The 16,492-nt window shown below is 38.2% G+C and overlaps 1 protein-coding gene across 9 annotated transcripts in view; it reads left to right on the forward strand.

Moving 5' to 3' along the window:
* TBC1D5 (TBC1 domain family member 5) overlaps positions 1-16,492 on the forward strand; it is a 337,770-nt gene that overhangs the window by 296,434 nt on the left and 24,844 nt on the right. For all 9 annotated transcript variants that reach the window (XR_010883476.1, XR_010883479.1, XR_010883480.1 and 6 more), the window contains one exon: positions 9,501-9,600. Coding sequence is in view for 2 of the 9 variants with exons in the window: in XM_067291524.1 (XP_067147625.1) it covers positions 9,501-9,600 (100 nt within the window). In the remaining 7 variants the exon portion in view is untranslated. The remainder of the gene's footprint in view (positions 1-9,500; positions 9,601-16,492) is intronic.

The raw sequence follows: 16,492 nt of genomic DNA on the forward strand, positions 1-16,492 counted from the left end.
GCAGTTGCAGTTCTGTTTCAGGTTTCCAGATAGATAATTATTCTCCTGAATTTACTTCTTTGAGCAGACAAGAATTTATCGTGCCCTGAAATGTTTCAGTTTTGACAGCACAGAATTTTTAACTTACACTTCTAGGATTACTTTTTAACTAGTTCATTTGTGCTTCCTTCTGTGTATTTTGATGGATTTTGAAACATACGGTACTACCAAAGAGCAGAATTTCCATCTTGGAAAGCAGTAAATCAAAGTAATGGTCAAGACAGGGAGAAAAGAGCTAAAGAGTATGGCGGGGGGAGTATGCTTCCATAGGTTTTTCAGCCCCCTCATCCTCCTTTAATGTGGATATCTATTCCACTGTTCCCTTTATTAATCTGACAGAGAATTTTCTTGTGCTTTAAATGTTCTGATCTAGCAAAGCATTAAAATAAATATGCAACTATCAGCAAGTATATAATCCTATTTGCAACTCTGAGCATCTATGCCTGCTGGTAATACATGTGAAACTGAGAGAGGATTTTAAAAACATATGAAGAAAGGAAAGACAGACATTCCTACTTAACCTTCATCCTACCATCCTGGAATGGTACAAGCAGACTGGAAGGAGTAAAATGGTGTAAAATAAAAACCTCACTGTGCATGCAGTCTATAGGAATTAAATTTATATTTGTAAGATTTACCTGAAAATACTGTGCTTAAAGCGTTGAATGTTATTGAAAATGTACTCAAAAGAATATAAAACTGGCTGCTGTGAAGATGGAGAAAGTATAAAACATGAGTAAGTTTTTTATGTTTGGAGGTATATTAGTAGTGGAGATACTTCAACTAGCAGAGGGACACAGAAATACTGTAAGCTGATAGTCCAGCACAGGAAATCAGTAAATAACCTCTACTTCTCTAGAAATTGAAGTTTGAAGACAATGTTTGAATGTCTTTGTGTTCTCTCAAGGGTAATATGTTCATATCTGAAGTAAATTCTAGCTGCAAAAATTTCACAAGTAACAAAATTCTCAATGTAAAAGCAGAAGTATATATTCCGTCACTGACTAGGATATGCTTGGTGAACCTCATCAAGGACAAGCAACTGTGATTGCATCTACTCATTTCATAGCCCCTCCTATTCTGAAGAAACTTACTCTAAACATCTGCAAAACAAATGCCTTTTGATACTTCACAACTCCCCTCAAAATTTCTCTTTTCTGCTGACAGCAGTTTGGTTGCTAACATGCTGAAGCCATGCCTAGAAGCCTGACTAATATTGCCATATTGTTTCCATGTCCTCCCCCTATGTGTGTTTGTAGCCATCTGTTGTCTCTTGGCTTACACTGTTAAGTCCTTTAGGGTAAGGGATTTTTTGCTTTGTTTTTGTTTGTATGGCATCAAGCAGAGTGAGGTCTTGGTACTGATGAGGGCCGGTGAGCGATAAAATTAAGTAAGAAATAGAATTTCATCATTTTCAGTTTTAAATTCCACTGTATGTAATTCATTGTCCAAAACCAGTGGTTTCTGGTTTAAATGGCAGCACATGCTGTAGGCTCTCGTGTGATCATAAAGAAATTCTGTGGGTGTCAACCAACAGTCAACTGACAGGGTTCAATTTTAGAGATTAAATCCTGTATTTAATTGCATTTAATTGTTAGATTCAGAAATGGAACTGAAATAAATTCTCACAAAGTGAAAACAATAACTGCTGGTTTGTACTCCAGAGAAATTTGCATAGAATTAAACGAGAAAGCAATATATTCATTTTTATGCCATGCATGTGAATCTTGCTTGACATGTAAAATACAAACAATATTCTAAATGTATACCCTGTGTATATTTTATGAATAAGCACTTAAGTACTGATAAGACTCTCAGTAAATCTCAGACTTCAGGATTTCCCCATATCAATTTCATTTTTCCCATTCTTGTCCTCTAAATGTTTCAATACCTCATCAGAATTATTTTCTAATTTGCCCTGCCAGTTTGCCAAGAGCTTAGGGGATGCTTCTTTAATGCTCTTACTGTGAATACTGAAAGAGTTGAAAATGTGACTGGGCAAATTAATGCAGGAAAAGTCCAAGGGCTATTAACTACAAAGAAAGCACCTCTAGCTCAAGAAATCTCTGATTTACAAATCCATGGGGCCTGGGAGAGTGTTTTGGAGAGTACCATTACATGCTTGTATCATTACATACTTGTTTCCTTACACTTTAGCCTACCTGTCATTGGCCACCATCAGACAAGACACCAGAAAGACTAGGCCTTTGCTCTGACACAGTTCAGTCACTTTCTTTGTTATGTTTTTAATTGCAGCATTATTGCTTAAGCACCTTAAATATTATATAACTTCTCTTTGAAGATAGTTACTTTTCTGCTGCACTTAACACTTGGTAGTGCTGCCAAGTTAATTCAAATTCAGGACTATTCAGGTGTAACATGAATGGAATTTTACCATTCCAAGTGTTCACGAATGAAATATTTGGACATGTATTATTGTAAGCCTTAGACAGCAGAGAGTTTACATTTCCTTGAGTTTCTATATGACAGAAAAAAATACAATTTTGCTTTCATCTCATGAACAGTAAGAGTGAAAACTCAGTGTTAGTATGAAAGAGAGAAGTTATAGCCCTGATTTTATGCATTCATATTCACAGCTTTCCAGGCCTTATAGTTCTGTGTTAAGCTACATGTCATGTATTTGGGAGAAAGCTTGTTTAAACTAATAAAAACAAAGCTGAGAAAGAATGACTTCCGGCAAAACTATTTTTCTTCACACCTGGGCTTGTGTAGGATGCTTAACTCCAGTGACCTTAAAACCTGCAAACCTTATAGCAGCTTGTAAAGTGATGAGCTGTGAAAGGACAGGTTTACAATGTCAGAACTGTAAAACTTTCTGTAACCTGTTCTTACAGGTGCTGACCACTTTCAGTTGATCACAGCTGTTTTTCTGAAACAGTAAAATTTGATGAAAAACAGGGTGTAGCAGAGGCATCATGGATCTCGTTATGAGTCTACTTAGTTTGGGATAGAAGGGAGGACATAAAAAATTTTATTTCCAGAGCTGTCTTTTTATAAGTGAGAAGAAAGATGAAAGGAAAGGTAATAAAAGAGAAGAAAGTTTTGGGCAAATAGCACCAGAACTGCATAGACTAAAAAAAAAGACAGATCATTAATCAAAAATGAATTAGTTTTCATGGCAAAAGAAAAAAGGAGATCTAAAAATGTAAGCCAAGTTCTGGATACAAATAAAAAGAAAGAAGAATATGGGAAACATAAATGTAAGTCAAGTTTTGTGCAGATTTCATCTTACCAAAACAAGGAAAATAGTTAGAGACGTGTATAGTCAAACCCATTCTTGCTTTGAGTGGAGACATAAATACTAGGCTCCTTTATATTGTTAGTGAAATGTGATATCACAAATAATCTAATTTTTTTTTTCATTCTTATATTCAATTCAAGATGTTACTAATCATTTGTAAGGTTCTAAATCATCTGAAATGTTGAAGGTGGGGAAAAGTCTTTTGAGGACTCTGGGACTAAATTTTCAGAGAATATTGATAAGCTGTTTTACTGTGAAATTATGTCATTAAATTTGTGCATCTTGGTCTTCCATGTCAGATGCAGTGATTCCTGTATTTGATTTACTGCTTGATTTGTTTTTCTTTCTCAGTGCAGCTCCCAGTATTAGAAAATGTTAAGCTTTTATGTTTTATAGTGCATGCTGTTCAGTAAGTTATTACAATGTCTTTTTGGTTTGATTAGTTATTTAGGTGATTGATTTTTCTTTTGTGGTGAAGTGGTTAACCTTTAAGAGTTATGGCTGAATGAGTTTGAATCACTGTTCTCCTGTTTCTGGTACTGTGTCCATCAGATTAGCAGGAAGTTCAGTTTCTCAAGGAATCATAATGTCTTTCTTTTCACTTACATTTATCCTGCCCAAAGTATCTATAATCTCATGCATAAGAGGGATCAAATCAGTAATGCTACTGTACAGACAAAATAAGAATGGTATCCAGGGAACTCACTGTCTCAGCACAGTGGAACACAAAAGTTGGCACTTGCAGAAAAGAGTCGTGAATACTGTCTGGCCAAGAGTCAAGGGCATCTGCACAATACTAGCTATAAATCAGTTGTTTCATTTATTATTGCTAAAGGTTTTGACTTCAGAATACTCAAAAATGTCCTCCTTTTTTCTGAGGAACTTACTGATTTCCAGTCTTATCTTTACAAAGCATTGCAACATTCATAATCTGCAGAAAAAGAATTTTAATACTTCAGTGGAAAGTTTTAGTAGAATTTTAGTACATTTTTGGTACTGTAAATAGATGAGTGTTAGAAATGTTGGTTGGAACCAACCAACCTCTATTCGACCTGCTGCTTGGAGCAGGACAATCACTAACACTGAATCAGATGAATGATTTTGAGTGGAGACTCTACCATTTCTACGAGTAACCTCTTCCTGTGCTGCACTGCTCTCCTAATGAAGAAAATTTTCCTAATGGCCAGTTTGAACCTTCCAAGGGGCAGTTTGTGGTCATGGTCCCTTCTATATCATCTGCCACTGCCAAGGAGAGTTTGGTTCCATCATCTTTGTAACACTACACAGTTGCACACTCCCTGTAGATCTCCCCTTAGCCTCCTCTTCACCAGAATAAACAAGCTCAGTTCCCTCAGCCTGTCTTCGTAGATCATGCGCTCTAGATCGGTAACCATCTTAGTAGCCCTGTACTGGACCCTCTCCAGTTTTTCAGTATCCTTCCTGAACTGGGGGCCCAAAACAGTATTCAAGGCAAGGCCTCACACGTTGTGAGTAGAGGGGATAATAGCTTCCATGGATCTGCTGACCACACTCCTCCTAATGTAGCCCAAAATACTGTTTGCATTATTCACAATGAGAGCACTTTATTAGTTCACATCCAACTCAGCATCCACTATGGCCTCTGGGTCCTTTTCAGCAGGCCTGATACTTAGCAAGATTCTTCCTAGACTGTACTGATCCTTTGGGTTTTTTCTCGACAGGTGCAGAATTTTGCACCCCTTGAACTTCCTTGAACAGAATCCTCAGAGAGGTTTCTTTTGCCCACTCCTCCAGCATCTCAAGGTCCTGAATTGAAGTTCTACCAAACAGCATGGCAACCACACCTCCCAGTTTTGTATCATCTGAAAATTTGCTGAGAGTGCATTCTGTCTCCTCATCTGAATTGTTGATGAAAATACTGAACAGTATCTTCATAGCAGTCCATGGGTTATTCTGTTTGTTCCTGACCACCAGCTGGACCTCAAGCCATTGATTACTATCTTTGAGCCTGGAGGTCTGCCCAATTTTCAGCCCACCTACATTTCTTTCATTCAGCCCACACTTCCTCATGTTATTATTGACGATACTTTGGGAAATAGTGTCAAAAACCTCATCAAAGTCAAAATATATCACAGCCACTCCTCTCCCTTCATCTGCATGGCCAGTCATTTCATCATAGAAGGCAATAAGGTTGGTCAAGCATGATTTGTTCTTTGTAAATCTGTGCTGACTTTCCTTGATTATTGTCTTTTCCTTTACATATTTGGAAATGAATTCCAAGAGGACATGCTCTACAGTTTTTCCAAGAACTAAGGTGAAGTCAGCCATCATATAGTTTCATAGATCCTCCTTCTTGCCTTTCTTACGTATGGGTGTAAAATTAGCCTTTCTCTAGTCATCAAGGATCTCCTGTAATTGCAATGATTTTATAGATAATAGGCAGTGGTCTTGCAATCACATCCTCAGCTTTTTCAGCACCCCTGGGTGCATCCCATCTGGCCCCATGTATCTGATACTTCCAGCTTCTTTACATATTCAGTTACTCATTGCTCTCCCACTCTTAGCCATCCCTCTGCTTTCCATGCTGTACTGGTACATGCAGAGGTCTGGGAGCAGACTTTGCTAGGAAGATTTAGGCAGAAAAGGTATTGGATTTTGCAGCCTTTTCCATATAATCTGTTGTGATATCTCCCCTAATCAGCAGTGGACTTGCATTTTCTTTGAACCTCCTTTTGCTACGTTCATATTTGTAAATTTCCTTCTCATTACCCTTTATGTCCCTCATTAATCTTTGCTCCAGCTGGGCTTTGGCCTTCCCAATTTTGTTCCTGTGCCCAAGCAATGCCTATATACTCATCGTTTGTAATCTGTCATTGTTCCAACACACGTACTCTCTTTTTCCATTTTAGTTCATTAAGAAGCTCCTTGCTCTGCCAGATGGGACTTCTACGTACCTTCTCCATATGTGCTACTTCCTCATGTATTTCTGGGTTTAGGTCCCTATTCTATGACAGAGAAAGTTTAAAGCCCTCCCTGCTAAGTTAGCAAGTCTGTTCACAAAGATGTTCTTCCCTCTCTTTGCGAGATGGACCTATTCTCTTTCTAAGTTGTCCTTCCTCATCAGATGAGATGCCACAATTAAAACAGTCAAAGCCTGATGACACCAGATATGTAGTCAGGAGTTGGTCTGCTGGATGCATCTGTTGCTATCTAGTCTTTTGCCTTTAACCACAGCTAGGTGGTCAAAGAGAGGCACCAGTAGGATTCCTGTCCCCTTCACCCTTGCCCAAGAGCTTTACAGTCACTTATGAGGTGAAACAGTTTCGCCTCACCATGTCATTGGCGCCCGCATGAATAGACAGAAAGAAGTAGAAATCATTATGCTGGGTGAGCCCAAACAGTCTTTTTGCAACATCACAAATTGAGGCTTCAGGCAAGCAACATACCTCCCTGGATGATGAGTCTGGCTGCCAGATGAATGTTTCTATCCCATACCCAAAGAGAGTCACCAACCATTCGCTATCACTCATCACTTTCTCTTGATGGCGCTCTGATGTGTTGTCCAGCCTGGATTCTTCCTCCAAGAGAGCTTGTTCTTCCTGGGCCTGAACAATTTAGCGTCCTTCCTGCTGCCAGAAGTCACAAGCTTCCAGTTTCCACCCTCTTGGGAGTGCATGTCTTCTTCCCACTCTGTCTTGCCTCAGTTGCACCTTCCTTCTCAGCCTTGTGCATCATAAGTTTTTTACATTTGACAAGTCTCTTCAAAGATACTGTCAGTCTCCTGTTTGCCATCTCAAATAGACAAAAGCTGCTCACCTCTTGCAGCTCTTCACCTGGTGCTGCAGCAACTCCAACAGGTAACACTTCCTGCAGTGGCTGCATCTGCATAGAGGGTGCCACAGCACCATAGATGACTGTCCCAGCAGGAGCTGGAGTCATGTCCTGTAGCACGTCCTTACCATTTGGGGGTTGTCGTCTTATGCACACAGCATGCCTGGGCCCCTCATGTGCCAAATGCCAAATTACCCATCTTGCTTATTTGCACATCCTGCTGGCAGCACTCCTGGTTGTTGATGCCATCCCTGAGGGTGCCAGATAAATAAGCGCAGTGTGCGTTCCCTCACCCTTTTGCAAGATTTTCCACTTGGCAGGAAACCTCTCGCACTGTCTGTGCATTCCTGGCACTCCTTTTGTGAATGCTGGGTCTTCTTCCCATGCTAGATCCCAAATGAGCTGAAAGGTCCGTGGAGATCATTTACTTCAGCACCAGTCTCACTTGCTAAATGAAGAGGTACTTTTGTATAGTTAAAAAGGTTAGTCTTAGAATTTGCTTAAGCAGATACAGCTGACCAAAAATGTTTTAAAATCAATTTACTGCAGTTCTGATCCATGAATAAGAAAAAATAGTTTGGGAAACATGTAACTATTTATTGCCAGAAGTTAAATTTTCACATTTATTTCTGGGCGATAAAGTGGGTTTAAATTACTGGCTAATGATTTTAGAATTTCATTAGATGTTATTTTATAGTAAAATACTCAAATATTGTCTCCTTTCCCTATCTTATAGCTTGACTTGCAATGCACCAGCAAAACATATGGTAGATTTCTTCTTGTAATCACTTGTAATCTTGTAATATGTATGAGAAAAAGGTCTTCTTCAGAGACATTACTTGTATAGGAATAACAATGTAAATATGCTTCTATAAGCTGCTGGCTTTGAATGAGGTTAATCTTTCAGCAACTATTACACTGGCAATATAAAATCAATCCCTTTGAGGTTTAAATAGTCAAAAGTATAAGGTTGAGAAAGATAAGAATATAAGGTTATAATAATGTAAGGAAATGGTAAAGAAAAAATGTTTAATGTTTGTAGGTTGTAGATGTGAGGAAAAAGTGCATAGGGAGAAAGGGATGTGGTAGATTTTACAAATTGCTACCCTTAAATTACTTTTTATTTATCAATTGCTTTTGGATGTATGCTATTTTAGTGCAAAATTTCCTTTGATTGGTTCTGAGTCTCAGTTTCTGATAGAGATTGAAATTGATTCTGCATTTAAATCAAGATTTTGTTTATTTTTGCCAGTTTTGTTTTGGATTTTTTCAATTAAAACTTAGTTCACGCTGTAACTTGTAGCAATCTCCATCAAATAAAAATATGATAAAACTGTAAAGCTACCAAAATAGAGAAAAACAGCAAGCTAAAAATTACTTTGCCATTGTCTGCTTTAATTCAGTTGCATTCTTAAGCAAACAAACAAACTTCATAATACTGTATGTGACTAAACTGTGCAGGAATTCTTCTAAAGGTATGACGAATTTTCTCTGCAATAAGGTCTTTAAAGTCAAAACTAGATACATTAAAAAAAAAAAAAAAACACAAGAAAAAGAAGTTCAAAGAGCAGTAATTTCCGTTGCATATGCAGGTCATGCAGCTAGATAATAATGCTTGTTTGGGGCCTTAAACGCAATAATATATTTGAAATTTCATATTTTAAAATGCACTTAATGCATATTTATTAAAAATAACTTGATAATTTAGAGTAGCTGTTGTACAGTATATGAGGTGAAAATAGTTTCACCTAAGTATTACATAAAAAATTCTGTGGAACTGCAGTTAGCTTGTCAGAGAAGTGCATTTTTTTTAATACAGATAGAACATGTTCTGTTAGTTACATAAATAAAACACCAAAATATATGGTAATAATGCATCCTTGAGGTATGAGGTTAGGTCCTGTTAAATATGTGCCTTGAAATTCGAAAGGCATTTTTTCTGGGGTTTCAAAAGAATTCCTGTGGAAATTAGTCTGCTAAAAATGTGAATTTTTCTCATTTGGTGAGTTTTTTCAGCCATTGCTGTTTTACTGTTATGTTTGCACATGCTGAAACAGGTAGCTATTCAGCAAAAGAAATATGAATTGTTAACCTATCTTGGATCAATGTATGGGAACATAGACAGTTCTTTGATTGACTCTCTTAAAAAAAAAGAGGGGTAGAACTAAAAACTGAAACAGTAACACTAAACCCTATTTATGTGAAACAACAGAAAAAGTAAAAAAGAGGTAATAAGTGCAGATGGATGCTGATGCTTTTTATTTCCAAAATTTGCTCAAGAACAAAGGAATAGGAAAAATTAGAAGTCTAAACATTTCAAGAGTTAGCCTACCAATTTATATTATAAAAAGGATTTATTTTTTTAATATTAATAACCTCTTAATTGTAGGAGGAGGAATTGGAGGCCCAGATCTCATTTCTACAAGGACAACTAAACGACTTGGAAGCCATGTGCAAATATTGCGCAAAGATGATGAACACACATCTTGGTAAGTGCAGTACCCTGTATCAACCTGCAAATCTTTGTGAAGGTTCTTTCCATTTTGGCACTAGAGCTAAATATTTATATAGTGCAGTGCATATTATTTATAAGTCACAAAGAAATTTGGTTTAATGTGCCCAATTGTTGTAACAGGTACTGCAAACCACTCTACCTTTATGCTGTCATACTTTTAAACTCGGGAATCTGTTAGCCACTGATTATACTAAGAAAAAAGTAGAGGCATTTTAGGATGGCTGGCCTGTGTCTGTTCCTGAGATTTCTTACATTGTAAGAGACATGCTAGAACTCATAGCTAATTTATAAGCCCATTTGCAGTTCAGTGGTCCCAGAATGATCCTTGATACATTCAGTGATAGTTGTATAAAATTCATATACTTCCCGTAAGTGTAACATCTATACAATCTATGCTGATTACCTTCACTGTGTAAAAATATGTTTCTATAGGCTGACTGCTTTGTAATATTTTGGTCAGACTAGGAGAAATATTTTAAGGTACGAGCCAGTAGTTTGGGAATGGGATCAGCAAAGAATCCAATCTATAATTTGATTTATACATTGCCAAGACAAATCAGAGAAAGTAAGCAAAGAGCTTCAATTAATTCAAGATAGGTGTAAATATATTTAGCTATGCCTTGATAAATGCAGCATTTTTAACTGTGTTGAACCAAAGTCCAAATGTTGCTATATTTCATTATGTATCATTGTGCAAAGCACTATTATTAAGAAATCAGGGCACACCTGAAATAATTTAAGGTTTGTTTGTAGTCTGCAAAATCATAGTCTAAGCAAAATAATTTAAAGTTGAATATTTCAGAGGGCAGAATTAAGTATATGATACCTACCTCTGCCTGGTCAAAAGATGAAATGTGAAAGTCGTACTGTCCTGGAATTTTCATTTTCCTTTATGTGAGTGTCCATATAATTTTAATAGCCACAGTTATGAGCTTAGCAAAAGCTGTAAATCACGTGTTATTGGAAAGTTTGGACTCACAGCCTTCAAAAACCGACTGTAAATGTCTAACCCCAACAGCTTTATTCTGGTGTATTATACTGCTTCTGTGAGGATATACGAGAACTAATGAGACTGGAATTAAACCCAAGGGATAAATTATTAGCTACTGAAATGATGGGGGAAAACTACCGTGTCTAGAAGAAAAACTATAGTCTCCTTCCTTTAGGAAAACAAGCTGGAAGTGTTCAGTAGAAGTATCGGTTCAAGTACAAATATAAATGTTTCCCCAGCAGACTAGAGGTCAGAAGAAAACCAGACAAAGATACTTGAAGTAGTCTGTTTTTCAACAATGGATACATGTAGGGAAGGCAAAAGATCTTTAATAATCTCCAAGTGTTAAATGGTACTCCCAAATATATTAGAAACAAAAGCATTTGGGCCAGTAGCCTCCAAGAGATTCATGGAGCCATTTGTTACTCTCACGAGACAGCGAAAGCCCTCTCCTGTACAGCTGGGGCTGTGGGTGAGCACTGAGCACGTCCTGGCACCCGGCAGCCCTCCCAGGACCTTCCAGCTATATTTTCTTCTAGTCCAACTTCCTGTACTTCTTGACAACATCTCTGCACGTCTTCCCAACATCATGGGCTATTCATTTTGTAAATTTGGGTTAGAGTAATGCATTTAAATCCTATCGAGATTAACAGTTATGTGCTGTAAAGAGAGTACAAGAGAGGCTGAGATACCACCAGCTTTCACAGCTGCTGTGTTTGTAGCAAACTGAGGAGGTTAGATAGCCCCAAGTTATCCGGGACGATGATCCACAGGAAGGCAGATTCTAAGATTCTTGGCAGTCTGACCTCTGCCAAATTCCTCTGAACCTGGAATCCGTCAATCAGGTTAATTCTGGTCATCTGAGTAGCACATGCCAGGGGGTGTCCCTGAAAATGATTCCCTCTAGCATCACAGAACCGCCCCTGGGGATTACCACCAGCCTCTGTGTGCTGCTCATGCTTCAGAGGAGGGCACCAAAGCAAAACTCTGAGTGTTTCTTGTCATTCATGGCTCAGGGGAAAGGTTAGAAAGGGCTGCTATCACAGCTAGTTGGGTTCTTCCCCGGATGTCTCTTACCCATGGAAATGACTTCATTTTGGAGACCGCAGAGAGTTCTCCCGCTCCCCTTGTAACCTGCTGGGACACTTATCTTCAAGGATATTACTTCTCCCTGTAAGGTTGGGCTTTGCTAACTTCATCACCCAGCTTTTGTCTTTTGTTACATCCTTGGCAGCAAGGTCGAAAATCCTCATATAACTTACCTATGCACAGTGATCAAATGATCTCTCAACTCTGTCTTTACTGGGTGGAACACTATTTTAGATTTGTTTTGTATGGGTTGCTTTTCAGACGTGCTCATTTTTGCACTCTTCCTTTGAACTCTTCAGTGTTTTCATATGCTTTTTGAAGTGGCTTAATCAGATATATGTGCTACATGCTGTACTAGCAATGGATTCAGCAAAATGGTTGTTTATCAAAGGGAAAGTCATCTCTACTTTTTATGTGACATTTCTCTTTTTAGACATTTTTTAATGCAGCATCACATTGCTGATTTTTTATAGAGTGATAGGTTGAAGTGATAATCCACTATGACCTTTAAAATTTTGTGAATCACAGCTTTCTAAACAGAGGGTTTTATCCTGTAGGTACAATCAGGAAATGTTTCCTTTTATTTCTGTATGTGTTACTTGCATATAATATTAAAATTTACTTGTTGTCATTTGACCTTTTAGCTGAAATTCAGGTTATTTTGCAATGTGCTCTGTTATCTGCTGCCACTCTCACTGCAAAATTTACAATCGTAGGTTTAATAGTTGTCTAAATTATTGATAAAACGTATGGATATCGAAAACTTGAGGAGCCCCTAAGGACTCATTTCTTTAACCAAGAGTTAACCAACCTTTTAAAAATTATCGATAAGTCAGTTTTTACTCTAAGTTCTACCTTTTAAATTTGATAAAGTTTGTTATTTTTATTAAAAATTAATTTTAGATGGACATTTTAAAGGTTTTTTTCAGGCTGTATTATTCAATCAATATACTTTTTTCCCACATGAACTGTATTATATTTGCAGGTCAGTCTTGAACAAAACACAGTATTAATTCTTGCCTGTAAAAATTGCATATCCAGCGACCATTTGCCACAGAATTATATAATTGGTACAATAAATTAGAATGTCAAGCAATTATAGAATATTCTCTTTGCTATTTCCAGTGAAACAATTCAGAATTTTTCAGGTTCTTTCAATTACAAGGGAGTATCCTTATGACAGTCAGGGACAATTACTTCATGACAGAGGATTTCACGTATCAGAATTGTTCAAATTGTTCAGAATTGATCAGAACAACCATTAAGTCACCTATTCCATAGTAATTTATAATCTATTTATATCAAATCCAATTAACTGAGTTGTATTTTTATGTGATATCTTTTTAGAAAATAACTTTGTTTAAATAAAATCTTAATCAGAATTTTCCTCTCTGTCATATAATGATATCACATGTCTTTACCAAAAATGTTCTATTTCTATAGCTTTCAGCAAATATCTGCTAATATTGCATTTTGTTTTCATGGAACATGAGGAAGGACCAGAGGGATAGAACAGCAGTTTCTATTTTGTTTATATATTCAAAAATGCTTTCATTAAATGTTTATCTACTTTCATAGATTAACCACACAGTGTACCACACAGCAAAGACATAATTAACTGCTTGTAATATCAAGGGATGTTACCATGGAAATGAATGATGGTTCAGGAATATTACTACTTAGCACTATGTGTAGAAATTAAAAATAGGCTTTTGTTCATGAAAATGGAGGAAAGTCATTCTATGATCTTGATCTCCTTCTTAGGGCTGTGCATTAGAGGAGCTTCAATTCTCCTCCCCCTCTCCCTTCACCACTGAAGAAAGTCTGCTAAGGTATAATATCTTTTAATGCCTCCAAGGGCTAATGTTTAAATTTGTATATGTAGAACTGGCAGGTAAGAATGTAGGTTTTAATTCTGTTACCACACTTTTTCACAAGCTGGTCATAGCTTTCAATTTTTTTATCAATAAAATGAAGATACATCCAATCTTGTAAGCCTGTTCTGCAGCTTTGTTCAGAATATGAATGCAGAGCATTACTTCAGCTGCTGGTGAAAATTTGTAGTTGCCATAGCTATTACTGCTCCAGCATTATCACAGATACATTTTCTTGATGTTTCTTTTTCACATGCACTGGCCTTTTTCAGGAAATAATATTGTCTGTGGTGCCTTTAGTAATATGGTAATGTTCTTCAATATTTTTCTTTCTATAAGGTACTTTTCTGTTAGTGCACCTCAAGGCTCAATGATTCAGAAAGCTTTAATATACTGGTTAAATATTACAATATTATACCCTGTCATAATGTTACTTACTTTTTGAGGAATTTTGATTGTTTCTTCCTTTCTTTGACTCTACGGAAAGAAAAGCATCAACCTAGCAAGTGCATTCAGAAGAATGTTCTTCCTGGATAAATGTCACCTCTGTCTGATGTCTTAGAGCAGATCATGAGTTATTGGTCTAAGTGATCTGCACCCAAATGTCACTAAAAAGGTCCTATAGTGACTGCTGGAAGGCTCCTCTGTTCTTCTTCACATTTGACATGGAACTGAGTGTGATGTGTTGATTCAATGTGAAGTCGGGCTGGAGGGTTTCAAAAAGCAAAGCTTTATTATGCCCCAATCCTAAGGTACTTAGCGTACTTAGTGTGTTATTAAATGGCAGCTCATATGCCACCAGTTATAACACTGCCGTCTGACCCATTCTGCTGCTTTAGTACTGTCAGAGTTTGAAGCCTGCCAGTGCATGCTGGCAGGATTCCAGCCCAGGACTAAAGCACAGCCTCTTAATGAAAAATAAATCAAAACTCCTGAGAAGTATCAATCCTCCATAGGTAAGAACTAATGTGAGAGGTGGTGGAGGATGTTTATGAGCTTGCCAGTTCTGTTCCAGAGAGAAAAGAATCACAGAATCACAGAATGGTTGAGGTTGGAAGGGACCTCGGGAGATCTAGTCCAACCCCCCTGTTCAAGCAGGTTCACCTAGAGGACGTTGCCCAGAACCCTGTCCAGATGGCTTTTGAATATCTCTAAGGAAGGAGACTCCACAACCTCTCTGGGTAACCTGTTCCAGTGCTCAGTTACCCTCACAGTAAAGAAGCTTTTCCTCCTGTTCAGATGGAACTTCTTGTGTTTCAGTTTGTGCCTGCTGCCTCTCATCCTATCACTGGGCACCACTGAGAAGTGTCTGGCCCCATCCTCTTTATACCCTCCCTTCAGATATTTAAACACATTGATAAGATACCTCCTCAGCTTTCTCTTCTGCAGGCTGAAGAGTCCCAGCTCTCTCAGCCTTTCCTCATATGAGAGATGCTCCAGTCCCTTCATCATCTTAGTAGCCCTCCGCTGGACTCATTCCAGTAGCTCCATGTGTCTCTTGTATTGGGGAGCCCAGAACTGGACGCAGTACTCCAGATGTGGCCTCCCCAGGGCTGAGTAGAGGGGGAGGATCACCTCCCTCGACCTGCTGGCAACACTCTTCCTGATGCACCCCAGGATACCATTGGCCTTCTTGGCCACAAGGGCACATTGCTGGCTCATGGTCAACTTCTTGTCCACCAAGACCCCCAGGTTCTTCTCCGCAGAGCTGCTCTCCAGCAGGTCGGCCCCCAGCCTGTACTGGTGCATGGGGTTATTCCTGCCCAGGTGCAAGAGTCTGCACTTCCCTTTATTGAACTTCATGAGGTTCCTCTCTGCCTACTGAATTTTAAAACATCATCTGTTTATAAGAGACAGAAACCAATCCATCATCAGTGTTCTTAAGACTGAAGAAACTAACATTTGTTTCCAACAGAGACTTTTGTTTCAGACCTCCAAGTAGTAAAAGTTTACCAAAGTATTAGACATGTAGTACAGGAAGTCGTTTTCATTCGAGGCAATATAAAGAAACATGGGTTCAGTGTTAACTTGGATATGTGGGTCTTTATATAGAAACTGTTCTTTTGTGATGGGCAGTTTATCAGGTTATGAAAGTATAGAAACTAAGCTTTTCCATGCTTGGGGCACTATGTAAATGTAGACAGGTTGCCTCCACAGCTAGCTGAGATGCAGAAGCAATTTAGCTGCTTTCTCACAGCATAGAGCCTCAGTTAATAAGCCCTGAGGACTCAAACCAGCTCTGCAAAGAGTTATCTCACATGGTTCTGTACAAGACCCTAGAAATGTGTGCAAAGATACTCAATTATACAGAATAAACATAAGTCTGCCTGATTTTATTAACTTCATCTCCATATCAGCACTAGCAAACTTGAGCTGGCAACTAGAGAGACATTCAGGTGGATCTCTGTAATATGTTGCTCAAAATCCAGGTTTTTAAATGACTTATTGTCTTGGAGGCTCTGACCCACATCTAGTAACTTTATGCTTAAGCATGCTGGCTCCAGCTGAGCAAAGCAAATTAATCCTCTGAGCTATCTATGCAGAGCTGGTTGGGTTGTCCTTAAATGCATTTTCTAATGTGACTTCTACTGTGTGTAATACGTTACTCTTTCCTTCACCAGTATTCAGGTACCTCTCTGCCCTTCCACAAGTATATGGATCATGGAGGGCAAAAAGGAAAGGTGAAGTTTTCATTCCCAGTTCTTCTAAGTGCCACCGGCATTCTGCCACTGCAGCGGCATGCCAACTCTAGGCTTTTGTGTGTAGCCTGTAGACACTGCACATGTTTACAAAATGCCAGGAAGTTATGGCATCACACTGACAAAAAATGAAAGCTAGTGTTTTACCTAACCAGATGATTTATTGTTCACATAGAGCTCTTTGGATGAGATCATAGGACATGTCCCTGCCAC

This window comes from Apteryx mantelli, chromosome 2 (genome assembly GCF_036417845.1).
Source record: "Apteryx mantelli isolate bAptMan1 chromosome 2, bAptMan1.hap1, whole genome shotgun sequence".
NCBI classification, from domain to species: domain Eukaryota; kingdom Metazoa; phylum Chordata; class Aves; order Apterygiformes; family Apterygidae; genus Apteryx; species Apteryx mantelli.